The sequence below is a fragment of the Triticum urartu genome, chromosome 3 (genome assembly GCF_003073215.2).
Source record: "Triticum urartu cultivar G1812 chromosome 3, Tu2.1, whole genome shotgun sequence".
Lineage (NCBI taxonomy): Eukaryota > Viridiplantae > Streptophyta > Magnoliopsida > Poales > Poaceae > Triticum > Triticum urartu.
This window is the reverse complement of record NC_053024.1, coordinates 716,753,924-716,769,146: the sequence shown is the minus strand read 5'-3', so window position 1 is coordinate 716,769,146 and position 15,223 is coordinate 716,753,924. Positions and strand designations below refer to the sequence as shown.

At 42.3% G+C, this 15,223-nt stretch overlaps 1 protein-coding gene across 1 annotated transcript; it reads left to right on the top strand.

Annotated features, from left to right (window-relative positions):
• The first annotated feature begins 5,134 nt into the window (after positions 1–5,134).
• LOC125549373 (protein RGF1 INDUCIBLE TRANSCRIPTION FACTOR 1-like) lies at positions 5,135–6,265 on the top strand. The gene is made up of 3 exons (XM_048712807.1): positions 5,135–5,347; positions 5,617–5,853; positions 5,946–6,265. Exons 1-3 carry the CDS (start codon positions 5,159–5,161, stop codon positions 6,165–6,167), a joined length of 648 nt encoding a protein of 215 aa, XP_048568764.1. The 5' UTR covers positions 5,135–5,158; the 3' UTR covers positions 6,168–6,265.
• The last annotated feature ends 8,958 nt before the right edge of the window (positions 6,266–15,223 follow it).

Sequence of the window (15,223 nt, the reverse complement as noted above, 5' to 3'; positions counted from 1 at the left end):
ACTCACTACGGCCATTGATCTTCTTTTTCTCCACAAGCCACTTCTTTGCATGCTCATTCAAGATGATTTGGTCCGCCAATATTATTTTCGCATCCTCCACGTTCCGTGCGATTTGCAACTTCTTAGTCTCGAGCTCAATCTCTCCAAATGTCTTGGTCTTCTCGAGCTCCCATTTGATCGCAACCTCGTGCTTCTCCAACTTGATCTTCTCCCTCTCAATTTTCAACTTCTTCTCCATCCTCTTCCGGTCCCCATCCATCATCTCCTTTCGCGCATTCAACATGAAATTATACCTCTCCTCTTTCTTGTTCTCCCTCACCGAAAAAATGCCCATCCATGTGGAGGACATTTTTGTAGCCATGGCGAGAGGCCCTTGCCTTCTCCATGTGGAGGACTTTTCCAACTTGCTGCACCACCGCATCAGAAATTGTCACAGACGATCCTGAAGACTGGTCCGCTATAGGAGTTTCTAGCAATCCCGGAGCAGATTCGCTGCTGGTGGCAGGTGCGAGATTTTCTGTGGCCAGGACAAAGGCATGACGTGAAGGCGGGCGGCACAGAAGATCCGGGCACTCTATCTGCTGGGCCCAGCCCACGCGCCTCCACATACACCTGAGGATCGGCGCCCGCGCGGGATTGGTGGCTCGCGCGCCTGGCGTAGACAAGCGGGGTTGTACCAAACCGGTCGGTTGGCTTGTCGCTGCAAGGCGGCGTGTGCATGTGGCGAGGTGGGTCCACGCCCCGGCGTGTCGGGCACAGATGGAAAGAGCGGCGCTTCCGTGCTGAGGTCGTCAGCGCACGCCTGCAACCGAGGCACTGATCCCAGGGCTGATGATGTCAGATCTGCAGCTGCCGATCCCGAGGGAGATCTGGCTGCAGGGTTGGCACAAAGCGGACACATGAAATTTAGGCCGTTTATACTATTTTCTTCACTGTTTTTCCTCAAAAAATCTGCTGCTTCCTGATCTGACCCTGCATCACCACAATCCTCCTTTTCATGGTTAGAAGCATTAGTCATATAATCACTACAATTGCCATCCCCATGCTTAAAACCTGTTAAATGAGAGGATAAAAGGAGGATTTCTTTTCGAAACAAGGCATCGGCATTAGGATGTAAATGAGCGAAAGGGAAAACGATTTCATCAAAGACGACATCACGAGAAATATATACTCGACTAGTAGGAACATCTAAGAATTTAACGCCCTTGTGTTTAGCACTATAGCTAAGAAAAACGCACTGTTTGGAACGGAACATGAGTTTGCGGTTGTTGTAGGGACGCAAGTTGGGCCAACAAGCACATCTATACACGCGAAGAGAGTGGTAATCTGGTCGAGTATTGAGTAGTCTATGCATGGGTGTATCATTTTGAAGAACACGACTAGGAAGCATGTTAATGAGATGGACCGCGGTAAGAAAGGCCTCATCCCAAAACTTGAGAGGCATGGAAGCACCAGCAAAGAGGGCTAGACCTACTTCAATTATGTGCCTATGTTTGCGCTCAGCGGAGCCATTTTGCTGATGCGCATGGGGACATGACACATGATGAGAAATACCCAAGGTTTGACAAAACAAATCTAGTTTCTCATACTCACCGCCCCAATCAGATTGGACCGCAAAAAAATTGCTATCGAATTGACGTTCAACCAGTGCTTGCAAATGTTGGAAAACTAGGAAAATGTCAAAACCTTTTTTAAGAAGATAAATCCAAGTATACTTACTAAAATCATCTATGAAGCGAACATAGTAAGTATGACGTCCAACAGACATAGGGGCAGAACCCCAAACATCAGAAAAAACAAGTTGCAAAGGCCTAGTAGAAACACTAGTAGATAATGGATACAACAATTGATGAGATTTTGCTTTCTGACAAGAATCACATATGGTTTCAAGACTACGCTCACCAACACATGGGAGCTGATTATTTCTAAGCACTTCTTGAACAATAACAAAAGATGGATGTCCTAATCTTGCATGCCACCGCTCTAAAGAGAGTTTGATGACACCAAAAGATGGATAGAACCCATGCACGCATCTACCTCTGTAGAGAATATGGGTGAAATTCTAGAAACACTTTATTGTCAATGGCAATACGATGAACGAAAAGGAGATTTTTGGATGTTTCAGGAACATGCAAGATATTTTTAAGGTGTATATTACGACTAAGGGTTTTGACAATTGCATGACCAATATGATCAATCCTCATACCTTCACCATTGGCATTGTGAACTTGATCATGGCCATGATATTTCTCGCTCATCGTCACCTTCTCAAGCTCGTTGGTGATGTGGTTGGTGTCTCCGGAGACGACGTACCAGTTTGTGTCAACTCTGTATGACGTGTCTGCGGCAGCTGCAACTTTTTTTTCTGGAGTTGTTCTCGTCATAGCGCCAATCACAATCGTTGGCGATATGGTTATTTTTCTTGCAAATTTTACACTTATTTTCATACTCCTAATACCCTTGGAAGGGACGCCCCTGTTTTTGCCGCCGCCGTTCTGGTAGTGGCCGCCGCCATCGCCGCCGCCGGTGTTCTGGTAGTGGCCGCTGCCACCGCCGCCGCCAGCGTTCTCGTAGTGGCCGCCGCCACCACCGCCGCCACTATTGTAGTTTTCGTTGCCGCCACCGCCGCCACTGTTGTAGTTTTCATAGCCGCCACCGCCGCCACCGGCGTTGGAGTTGTTGTAGTGTCCGCTTCCGCCGCCGCTGTTGTTGCCACCGCCATTCTGGTAGTGGCCGCCGCCACCACCGCGAGATCCACCACCACCACTCCTGTTGGAGTTGCGATAACGGCTGGAGTTGTTGCTACCACGGCCTCGGGATGCAGCATTAGCCGAGGATTTGAAAGCACCTGCTCCTGTCCCGTGGAACATCTCAATAAGCTGATCGAAATTCGCGACCATGCCAAAGATATCATCCACCGAGAGGGGTGCGGACGTCCAGCGCCGAGATCAAGGGTTGGTAATCCAGCCGTGCAATGATGAAAGAAAGAAGATCTCATTCCATTATGGGACTCCCGGCGGCAGCTAGCTCATCCGAGAGCGCTCTCATCAGCCCAAAGTATGCGGAGGCGCTCAGGGAGCCTTTCTGTGCATTGGAGAGAGCGAGAGATGCGGCAGTTGTTCACACGAGAACGAGATTGGGAAGCGAACATGTTCGCTAGGGCTGACCATATGGCGTGCGAGGTTTCTAGTGAGGCAACTTGGATGGGAACCTCCTTCGAGAGATTGGAAGGAGAAAGGCTACAATCTGCTGATCTTGAATCAGCCATGGGTTATAGGTAGGGTTAGGAGGGATTTGCTCCTTTCCTCCTGAGTTCTTGGTAACTATGGTTTTGTTTGGCTCAGGTGTAGTTTGATCTATGTACCCATATAGCCCGGCACCCATGATCTGGCAGCGAGCTTGGGCTCTCCATAGGATGTAGTTGGTCCTTGTGAGGGGCTTGGGTGTGGTGCTGGTAAGACCAATGGATGGAACTTGGTTGGAGGTAGACATGGATCGGTTTGGCGGAGAGGAAGGTGGGAGCTAGGGTTTTGCGATGGGAGGAAGGTGGGTGCTAGAGTTTTGCGACGGGAGAAAGGTGGGTGCTGGATCCTAGACGTGGCGGAAGAGGGAGGCTCTGATTACCATGTGATATTGTATCGAAGCGCCTCAATGCCCATACACAGGCACCCACGGTATATATATTGATAGATGTCTTGGGTTACAAGCTTAGGCTGTTGGAGATCAACCAGGAGAGATTACAGGGAGGTTGAGAAAGAGATTACAGAAGCCTAACTAGGCAGGCGCACCCAACCAACCTGACACAATATATTTAACAACCCCGACCAGGGGAATTAGGCAGGGTGACCCCATCTCCCCTTACCTTTTTCTTCTGGCTGGTGAAGGTCCTTCCTGTCTGCTGAAACATGAGGTGAGTGAGGAACAGATCGAGGGTGTCCAGGTAGCAGCGATAGCTCCCAAGGTATACCACTTATGGTTCGCTGATGATTGCATTTTGTCCTAATGATTGCATTTTGTTCAGTAAAGCTACAGGGCAGAATGTCACAAGGCTGAATCTGATTCTGGACACTAATTGCAATGCTTCTGGCCAAAGAGTCCATTTAGAAAAATATTCAGTTTGCTTTGGTAGGAGATGTTCTAGGGAAACTAGAGCTTCGATTAAGGGTATTCTTCACATCCCTAATGAAACCTTGGCTGAACGTTATCTTGGCTTGCCCTCTGATGTCGGAGGATCAATCAATGGTGCTTTTAGCTATCTCAAGGATAGGGTGTGGAAAAATGTTTAGGGCTGGATGGAAAAATGTTTGGCGGGCAGCGGAAATCTGGTTGGTAGTTCGTTTATTCCCCAGAAAATTCATAGAGCTCAAATAGGATCCCAGATATCCTAGCAAGATATAGCCTCTCCGAGTGTTGCACTGCTTTGTGGATGAACAGAGGACCCCGGTGTATCGGGGATCTCTTGCCTCTGGATTGTGTAATCCCGTTATAATGGAATAAACACCTATTTGACCTGCAAAAAAGGAAGATATTTCAAAGTACACACAGGAAAAGACAAAAGGAGCACATCTAAAGACGATTCTCATAATAAAAATATATGTTTGTAGATCAAATCTTTTGTTTGATTTGCAATTTATTTTCACAATTGTCTTAGTATTGATGTGGGCCATATAATTTCCAGTGTTTATATATCATATCATAGAATATTTGAGTGACAGAACTAATTATGTGTTAGCTTGGCAGTCCAGCTAAGCCATTAATCTTAATGCACACATTCTTATTGTTTTTTCATGGCCTAAGTAAGTACTCATCCTTTCCCATTATGTTTGGTGACAACCTTTTTGGCATTTGTGTCACTAAAGAAAATATTTTGTTCACGTGAAATGTATTCCTAGATGTACTAAGAAGAATGGATAACCATCCACTGAAAAGGAGAAATGCCAAATGCTTGGTTGTACCTAACCTAAGCACCTAATAATTACAAAAGTATGCGGGCCTGTCTTTCTGGACTACATGTCAGTTTCAGCCCCACAAATTCCGTAACAAACTATGTGCGCCAGCTGTTTTACTGCCTAGATCACACTATAAAGGTACCGCGCATACCGTCCCTTACTAAACACAACACATAGTAGTACAAGTGCAAAGCGTCTTTGTTTTCGCCATGAAGGGGGGGATGGTGCCTACATGGCTAGAGCTATTGCTTGCAACACAGTTCTTCACAATTTGCACCAACCATCTCTCCTCTACACGTAATGAGTGTAACCTATTCTGCATAGACTGCAAGGAATCGAAGGGCGGCTTCTGCTATTATTGTCGTTCGCGCCATCATTCCACCCATCGAGTAATCCAGGTATGGTGAACAACGTTATGATTTGGTAATAGAGATTATGCAAGAGAATTTTACATCATTTTATATTATCTATGAACTTGGGGATCTTGTTATATAAATATGGTTGGTATTAACACCTACATCGTATTTATAGAACATGTGTCAAAAATTACCAAATCTAATACAACCCATCATATAAAAATATCAACCATGTATTATCTTTCATGAAAAAGTGGATTGATCTACCTTTGTGTCATGACCAACATGAATTAACTTATGGAATCTTGTAGATAAGGCGGTCATCATACCATGATGTGGTCAGGGTTGCCGAGTTAAAAGATATACTTGATATTAGTGATGTACAAACGTATGTCATCAATAGTGCAACAGTTGTATTTCTTAATGAGCGCCCACAACATCGTGGTTGTGGTGTTTCTGCGATCAAGGCATCATCATCATCATACAATTGTGAGATTTGCAATCGTGCTCTTCTCGACCCATTCCGCTTCTGCTCTCTGGGTTGCAACGTAAGCTACTAAACTATTGTGTAACTATTGAAACTTACCCCGTGTTATTAGTTCATTTAAGGTTATCATATTTTTGACTATTTTTTTGGCAGCTTAAAGGAATCAAAGAGGATATGAGGACAAGTGTTCCGATTGGAGATATTATTGACTATACAAGGAAGGATGATGATACAGATTCCAGTAACACAAGTGGAAATTCTGGTAACAATGAAGGGAGTTGCAGCGATGCAGATTATTGCAAGGATAATCCATCTCCAGCAAGGGTTATTCGTCACCGCCGAAAGGGGATCCCTCAGCGGGCACCTTTTTTTTGAGAGAAAGCTGTTATGAATAATTTGCTGGCACAGTAGCAAATGAATTGGAATAAATAGTTTTATTGAAGGTCATGTGTAAGGTTTTGAACAAAATAAGAAATTACAGCTTTTTTATCTGCATGTACTTCTTTGATGTGCCTTCATTGGCAATGCATTAATTGAATTTATGTTCTGAATCTTCATTGATAAAAAATATGTATAACTGAAGGTTTTACAATACTAGAATTTTGTTTTGATGATATAAAAACGGCGTATAGCAGAGGTGATGGGCAAATCTTCTACTTATATCATACTAGAGCACATAATGGTAAGCTATGTTGCTAGAACATACATAGTATTCTTTCACCAACTTCACGAGGGGACGCACATTCCTTTTTATTAGAAACGGACGACATGCATGGAGAAACTTGTCCAACACATTTTTTACATGCACAATCGGAAGAGTAGAACTACAAAGACGGAGGCGAGGTAGGAGACAAAAGAAAAAGAAAGAGGAAAGAAACAACAAAACAAACTGCCCCATGAGTTCTATTCGCTTATAACTTGAACGTTGTCTGCACATTTTTTGGCAGCCATTACAGGTGGAATAAAGCTTTTCGGGACCATATAGTCCAGAAAATGGCTGTAGCCACCAAAGTCGAACATCTTGGCTTCCTTTGCCCAAATTGCGCACCACACAAACTGAAGACTCCAACCAGCTCCTCGTCACTACTTAGCTGGATGCCTAGTAAATTCCGAATACCCCTCGTCCTGTTGCATTTGCATCACAAAGCGTGTGGCTGTTTCACTTGCAGCAGATGACAAAAGGGGACAGGTCGATGAGGTTTTGTTTCTTTAGCAGGTATCTCACTCACTTTGATCCTTTCCCTGACATACATAGTACGCTCATCAATAGATTGAATGTGATTCCTAAATGGTTAACCTGCTGAGTATCTATAAAGAAAAATGGAAGAGAACACATGCACTATATTGGTAAACGCTTACCAAGTCATCACACCAACACATGGAGGCCTCTCTTTCAAAACCAGCTACTTCAGTTGATGCTTCGTTAGTGGATCTATCGGGTTCACATGTGAATATTTGCACCTAGCAGGTGTTTTTTTTCCCATAGGCTCATCTTTTGTTAGATGCTGTGTTGGGGTTTGAGAAGAGTTTATTTATAGACTTTTTTTAATCGATAGATGCTGTGTTCGGGTTTGAGAAGAATTTATTTATAGACGGGCTAGCACATATGACGCTCGGGAGAAAGAGATGATGATTGTGTAAAAGCCCATGATGTAAAATGTTGGCCCAAGATAGAATATATTTTTTACTTTTCTGACTCTATTGTTCACTCGCTCGAACTGATCGCCGAAATGTTCGACGTGAAGCTCTTTATTCATCATTGTTTTCTCCTGGAGTCCGCTGGAGAACTGATGACCATCGTGTCGTCTCCATGGAGCCATGCAATGCAAGTTTCCAAGGTTCACGCCAAGCAGAAGTTGCTCGAGCCCGTCAAGACCATCCGCAGCCGCGCCTTTTTCTTTTTGGCTACGACGGTGTCGACGGGTGCCACACAGCTAAGCTTAGGTTTGTTCACGCTGACTGCATATATCACATATATGTGGTAGCTCTTGTGCAGGTATGACCTCAAGACCGGAAGAGGTTATGAGCGACTTCGAATATGTCAGCTTTTTTATGCAGCGCAAAAGATATGTTCGTCCTAGTAGCTGCTTTTTCAGACCCTCCTTCATTTCTGCAATAGAACTCATATTTATCTGAATTAGTAGTGTTATGGAAACATAGAAATAGAATAGAAGGAAAATAAAATAACGCTAAAGAAAAAGTTCATGAAAACTGGGAAAAACTGTGAAAAGGAACTCAAAGATTTAAGAAAAAATGGAATAATGTTATTTAAGAATCTTTAAATTTATTGATATGCTACTTTTCGGAATGAAAATTTACTAGCAATAAATAAGAAAAATAAACCGAATGAAAAACTATCGAAGTTGTCGTGGAGTTGACACGGCAGATGTCCTAGGGCAAGGACTTAGTCGTAGGGCCATCGCACTAGGAAGCTTAAAGGGGTTAATCGGGACAAAGGACACGAGAGAGTTTTTATACTAGTTCGGCCCCTTACGATAAAGGTACAAGCCTACGTCTATTTGGGATTGGTATTGCTGAGGTTTCGATCTTCAAGGGGATCAACTCGCCGGCTTGATTATCGATCTGGTTGTTTTCTTCCCCTAAGCCGCCACCGGGTCATCCCCTTATATACATGGGTTGACGCCTGGTGGCCTACAGGGTCCCGGCCGGCTTATAATCGTGTCCGGCTCGGTGACTTCCTTTACATGTCTTTCTTTACAAGTCTTTCCTTACATACGGCGGTTTACAATATCGGGCCTTAAGCCGGCCCCAGGCCTTTGGGCCTTCTATATGTTTAATAAACTATCATACTGGTAGTAATCCCCAACATTAGGCCCCAGGTTGACTTTGAACTTTTGTTCTTTGTCAATCTTCAATACTTAGATGAAATCCATCTTCTTCTGTCTGAAAAACTCTATAACCCTCCGTGACGTCATCTTTTGAAAACACAAAAAACTTTCATGACGTCATCTTCCAATGGACCTTTTATCTTTAATGCTTCCTGAGAATCGAGGCGTCTATATAGCTGGATAACCATTATTTGGTTCTCCCTTGATTTTCGCGCCCGTTTGTCCGCATCTTGTCCTTATAAATAGGCTTGCCCCGGCCTTCCTCATTCTTCTTTCTCTCTTCTTCTTCCTGTCACCGCCTCCCTGCTTCTCGAGCTCCGCCGCCGCCGTAGCACTCACCGTTGCCCTCAACGCCGGCCGCTGCACCACCCTGAGTTTGTCCAGAGAGACGCGGCAACTCTTCGCAGTAGATCTGCATCTCGTAAGTTCCTTCTTTTTCACGCATCTAGATCTGTATTAGGGTTGCGAGTTCATCAATGTTCTTCGCTTGTTCATCACGGATCTTCTTGTAGCTCTTCTCCTGCAACTTCTTCTGATCCAAAAAAGAAATATAACTCGGGCGGTAGTTGTTTTGCGTCCATTTTTGATATCAGTGATACGTCTCCAACGTATCTATAATTTTTGATTGCTCCATGCTATATTATCTACTGTTTTGGACTATATTGGGCTTTATTTTCCATTTTTATATTATTTTTGGGACTACCCTATTAACCGGAGGCCCAGCCCAGAATTGCTGTTTTTTTGCCTATTTCAGTGTTTCGATGAAACGGAATATCAAACGGAGTCCAAACGGAATAAACCTTTCTGGAACGTGATTTTCTTCCCGAATATGACCCAGGAGACTTGGACCCTACGCCAAGGAAGCTTCGAGGTGGGCACGAGGTAGGGGGGCACGCCCTATACCCCCAGGCGCGCCCCCACCCTCATGGGCCCACCAAAGCTCCACCGACATAGTTCTTCCTCCTATATATACCTACGTACCCCCAAACGAACAGAGGAGGGGAGCCAAAAACCTAATTCCACCGCCGCAACTTTCTGTATCCACGAGATCCCATCTTGGGGCCTGTTCCGGAGCTCCGGTGGAGAGGGCCGTCATCACGGAGGGCTTCTACATCATCATAGCCTCTCCGATGAAGTGTGAGTAATTTTCCTCAGACCTTCGGGTCCATAGTTATTAGCTAGATGGCTTCTTCTCTCTTTTTGGATCTCAATACAAAGTTCTCCCCCTCTCTTGTGGAGATCTATTCGATGTAATCTTCTTCTTTTATGCGGTGTGTTTGTTGAGACGATGAATTGTGGGTTTATGATCAAGTCTATCTATGAATAATTTTTGAATCTTCTCTGAATTCTTTTATGTATGATTAGTTATCTTTGCAAGTCTCTTCGAATTATCAGTTTGGTTTGGCCTACTAGATTGGTTTTTCTTGCCATGGGAGAAGTGCTTAGCTTTGGGTTCGATCTTGCGGTGTCCTTTCCCAGTGACAGAAGGGGCAGCAAGGCACGTATTGCATCGTTGCCATCGAGGATAACAAGATGGGGTTTATTTCATATTGCATGAATTTATCTCTCTACATCATGTCATCTTGCTTAAAGTGTTACTCTGTTTTTAACTTAATACTCTAGATGCATGCCGGATAGTGGTCGATGAGTGGAGTAATAGTAGTAGATGCAGAATCGTTTCGGTCTACTTGTCACGGACGTGATGCCTATATACATGATCATGCCTAGATATTCTCATAACTATGCTCAATTCTGTCAATTGCTCAACAGTAATTTGTTCACCCACCGTAGAATACTTATGCTCTTGAGAGAAGCCACTAGGGAAACCTATGGCCCCCGGGTCTATTCTCATCATATCAATCTCCATCACTTTAATCTTGCTTTACTTTTTACTTTGCCTTTTACTTTTCACTTTGCATCTCTATACCAAAAATACCAAAAATATTATATCTATCAGATCTCACTCTCGTAAGTGACCGTGAAGGTATTGACAACCCCTAATCGCATTGGTTGCGAGTAGCTATCGTTTTGTGCAGGTACGAGGGACTTGAGCGTGGCCTCCTACTGGATTGATGCCTTGGTTCTCAAAAACTGAGGGAAATACTTACGCTACTCTGCTGCATCATCCTTTCCTCTTCGGGGAAATCCAACGCAAGCTCAAGAGGTAGCAAGAAGAATTTCTGGCGCCGTTGCCGGGGAGTCTACGCAAAAAGTCAACATACCAAGTACCCATCACAATCCCTATCTCTCGCATTACATTAGTTGCCATTTGCCTCTCGTTTTCCTCTCCTCCACTTCACCCTTGCCGTTTTATTCGCCCTCTCTTTCCTCCTTCTCCTTCTCCGCCTCTCTTTTCCGTTTGCCTTTTTCTCGCTTGCCTTTTTGTTTGCCCGTGTGTTGGATTGCTTGTTTGTCGCGATGGCTCAAGATACTACCAAATTGTGTGACTTCACCAATATGAATAATAATGATTTCCTTAGCACTCCGATTGCTCCTCTTGCCAATACTGAATCTTGTGAAATCAATACTGCTTTGTTGAATCTTGTTATGAAAGATCAATTCGCCGACCTTCCTAGTGAAGATGCCGCTACTCATCTGAATAGCTTCATTGATTTATGTGATATGCAAAAGAAAAAATATGTCGATAATGATGTCGTTAAATTGAAGCTATTTCTTTTTTCGCTTAGAGATCGTGCTAAAGCTTGGTTTTCATCTTTGCCTAAAAATAGTATTGATTCTTGGAACAAGTGCAAAGATGCTTTTATCTCTAAGTATTTCCCTCCCGCTAAGATCATCTCTCTTAGAAACAATATTATGAACTTTAAGCAACTTGATCGTGAACATGTTTCACAAGCTTGGGAGAGAATGAAATTAATGATACGTAATTGCCCTACTCATGGTTTGAATTTGTGGATGATTATACAAATTTTTTATGCCGGATAGAATTTTGCTTCTAGAAATCTTTTATATTCGGTCGCGGGAGGCACTTTTATGGAAATCACTTTGGGAGATGCTACTAAACTCCTAGATAATATTATGGTTAATTATTCTCAATGGCATACTGAAAGATCTTCTAATAAAAAGTGCATGCGATAGAAGAAATCAATGTTTTGAGTGGAAAGATGGATGAACTTATGAAATTATTTGCTACTAAGAGTGTTTTTTCTGGTCCTAATGATATGCCTTTGTCTACTTTGATTGAGAATAACAATGAATCTATGGATGTGAATTTTGTTGGTAGGAATAATTTTGGTAACAACGCTTATAGAGGGAATTTTAATCCTAGGCCACATCCTAGTAATCCTTCTAATAATTATGGGAATTCCTACAACAACTCTTATGGAAATTATAATAAGATGTCCTCTGAATTTGAGAATAGTGTTAAAGAGTTTATGAATTCACAAAAGAATTTTAATGCTTTGCTTGAAGAGAAATTGCTCAAAGTTGATGATTTGGCTAGGAACGTTGATAGAATTTCTCTTGAGGTTGATTCTTTAAAGCTTAGATCTATTCCTCCTAAGCATGATATCAATGAGTCTCTCAAAGCCATGAGAATTTCCATTGATGAGTGCAAGGAAAGAACTGCTAGGATGCGTGCTTCCAAAGATGCCTTTATTAAAGCGTGTTCTTCCAATTCCTATGAAAATCAACATGAAGATCTAAAAGTTATTGATGTGTCTCCTATCAAATCTTTGTTTTGCAATATGAATCTTGATGAAACTGAATATGATCTTCCTTTACCTAGAAGGCGTTCTAAAAATTCAGAGTATTTAGATCTTTATGATGAAATTGATGAAAGTGGGATTGAAAGAAATAAAAATCTAGATGTTGCTAAACCCACTATATTGGATGTCAAGGAATTTAATTATGAAAGTTGATATTTAATTGATTGTATTTCCTTGTTGCAATCCGTGCTAAATTCTCCACATGCTTATAGTCAAAAGAAAGCCTTCACCGAACATATTGTTGATGCCTTGATGCAATCTTATGAAGAAAAACTTGAGTTGAAAGTTTATATCCCTAGAAAACTCTATGATGAGTGGGAACCAACTATTAAAATTAAAATTAAAGATCATGAGTTTTATTCTTTGTGTGATTTGGGTGCTAGTGTCTCCACTATCCCCAAAACTTTGTGTGATTTGCTAGATTTCCGCGATTTTGATGATTGCTCTCTAAACTTGCATCTTGCGGATTCTACTATTAAGAAACCTATGGGAAGGATTAATGATGTTCTTATTGTTGCAAATAGGAATTATGTGCCCGTAGATTTCATTGTTCTTGATATAGATTGCAATCCTTCTTGCCCTATTATTCTTGGTAGACCTTTCCTTAGAACGGTTGGTGCGATTATTGATATGAAGGAAGGGAATATTAGATTTCAATTTCCATTAAAAAAGGGCATGGAACACTTTCCAAGAAAGAAAATAAAATTTCCATATGAAACTATCATGAGAGACACTTAGGGTGTGTTTGGTTGGGGAACCAACTGTCATGGAATGGAATGGTTCCATTCCAGAGGAATGGGTCCGTTCCATTCCTGTGTTTAGTAGGAGCAAAAGAGCGGAACGGGTTGGTTCCATTCCGCTGTTTGGTTGGAAGAACGGAATGAAAAATGTAATGACATAAATTCAAAATTTCGGCAGCATTTCATTTGTATTTTCAAAAAAGACAACATAACAATATATATATATTCAAGAAAGACAACATAACAACACATATAGCACAGGTTTCAACAACACATATAACATAGGTTTCCCAAAAGCAATCAGAGTGCAATAGAGCCATACATGTCAAGTTCACATACTTGACAACCACACATGTCATGTTCACATACCAAATCTCCAAAAGCAATCAAAGTGCACTACAGCCATACATGTCAAGTTCACATAATTGGCAACCATACAACCATATCGAATTTAGAAGTTCTTCTTGACATACCTACTCACCCAAATAGACTTGTTGATTTGGGTAAGTTTCATGAAGGCTCTTGCAGTCTTGGGGTTGTCCACAAGATGAGCATACTAGTGGGCTAGGTGCTCTTCTTGAAAATCTGGCAGTGTTGATATTACATCCCAAAGGTCATCGGGTATGTCATCATCATCTCCACTAGACTTCACAAGCGCTTCAGCGACAAGTTTGAACCCATCTTTGAGAGTGATAACTAGTGGATCCTCAACAACGTGCTTTATCTTAGCCTTCTTTTTGGGTGGTGCTTTGGGGTCACAAGACTCACCAACATTTGGTGACGTGTTCACCTCACCATTCTCCTCGTCTTCGAGATCAATAGAAAGAAGATCGTTGCCAGACCTAGCATTCTGCCCCTTGGCCCCCATTGTCCCATAAATGGAAGCCATGGCATGATAGTGTTCAATTGGTGTATTCAAGAAGGGGGCATCATCTTTGTGGGTCTACAAACATTGTGCAAATTGATTAGCATAATGCTAACATAAATGGCATCAGATTTGTGGGGTGAGAAGCATACCATACAATGCCCTGCATAGTGCTCCTCGCTGAGCCTAATTGTGCAAGTGTCTTCATCCCGTAGAGCTCCACTTAAATTCTTCAAGTTGGCTACCCTTCCCCATATCTTCCTCCACTTCTTGAGATGGTTTTTGACTTGATCTCCGGTGACAAAAAGCTTGAATTGCTCGTTCAAAACAGCAGCACATTGTCTATGATGCACATCCCTGAATCCACTTGAAGTTCTCTTCCCATCAGCAACAAGACCAGCCAAAAAACCAAGCATGGTTTTCGTCATCGAATTGGTCCATACGATGATCCCAGCTCTCCCGGAGCTCCCACTTGCAGCGGTGACTTCAACACTCTCCATTTCTGTCCAGCCAACAAGAGAATGAGAAAACATGGATTATAGCATTTCAAATACATGGTGCAAATAGAGTAAATGATATAATCTGTCCAGCCATGAAATAAATTCAAATGTAGTTGTCGAAACATCACAAATACATGGTGCAAATAGAGTAAATGATATAATCTGTCCCGCCATGAAATAAATTCAAATGTAGTTGTCGAAACATCACAAATACATGGTGCAAATAGAGTAAATGATATAATCTGTCCCGCCATGAAATAAATTCAAATGTAGTTGTCGAAACATCACAAATACATGGTGCAAATAGAGTAAATGATATAATCTGTCCCGCCATGAAATAAATTCAAATGTAGTTGTCGAAACATCACAAATACATGGTGCAAATAGAGTAAATGATATAATCTGTCCCGCCATGAAATAAATTCAAATGTAGTTGTCGAAACATCACAAATACATGGTGCAAATAGAGTAAATGATATAATCTGTCCCGCCATGAAATAAATTCAAATGTAGTTGTCCAAACATCACAAATACATGGTTCAAATAGAGTAAATGATACAATCTGTCCAGCCATCAAATAAATTCAAATGTAGTTGTCCAAACATCACAAAATACATGGTTCAAATATAGTAAATGATACAAATACATGGAGTGTGCCACACTCATAGATTAGCATACATGAGTTGTCTATCTTCCCACATTTGGGCTGCCATTTGTAGCCTACGGTCTACCACGGCCCTAGTGTCACTTGC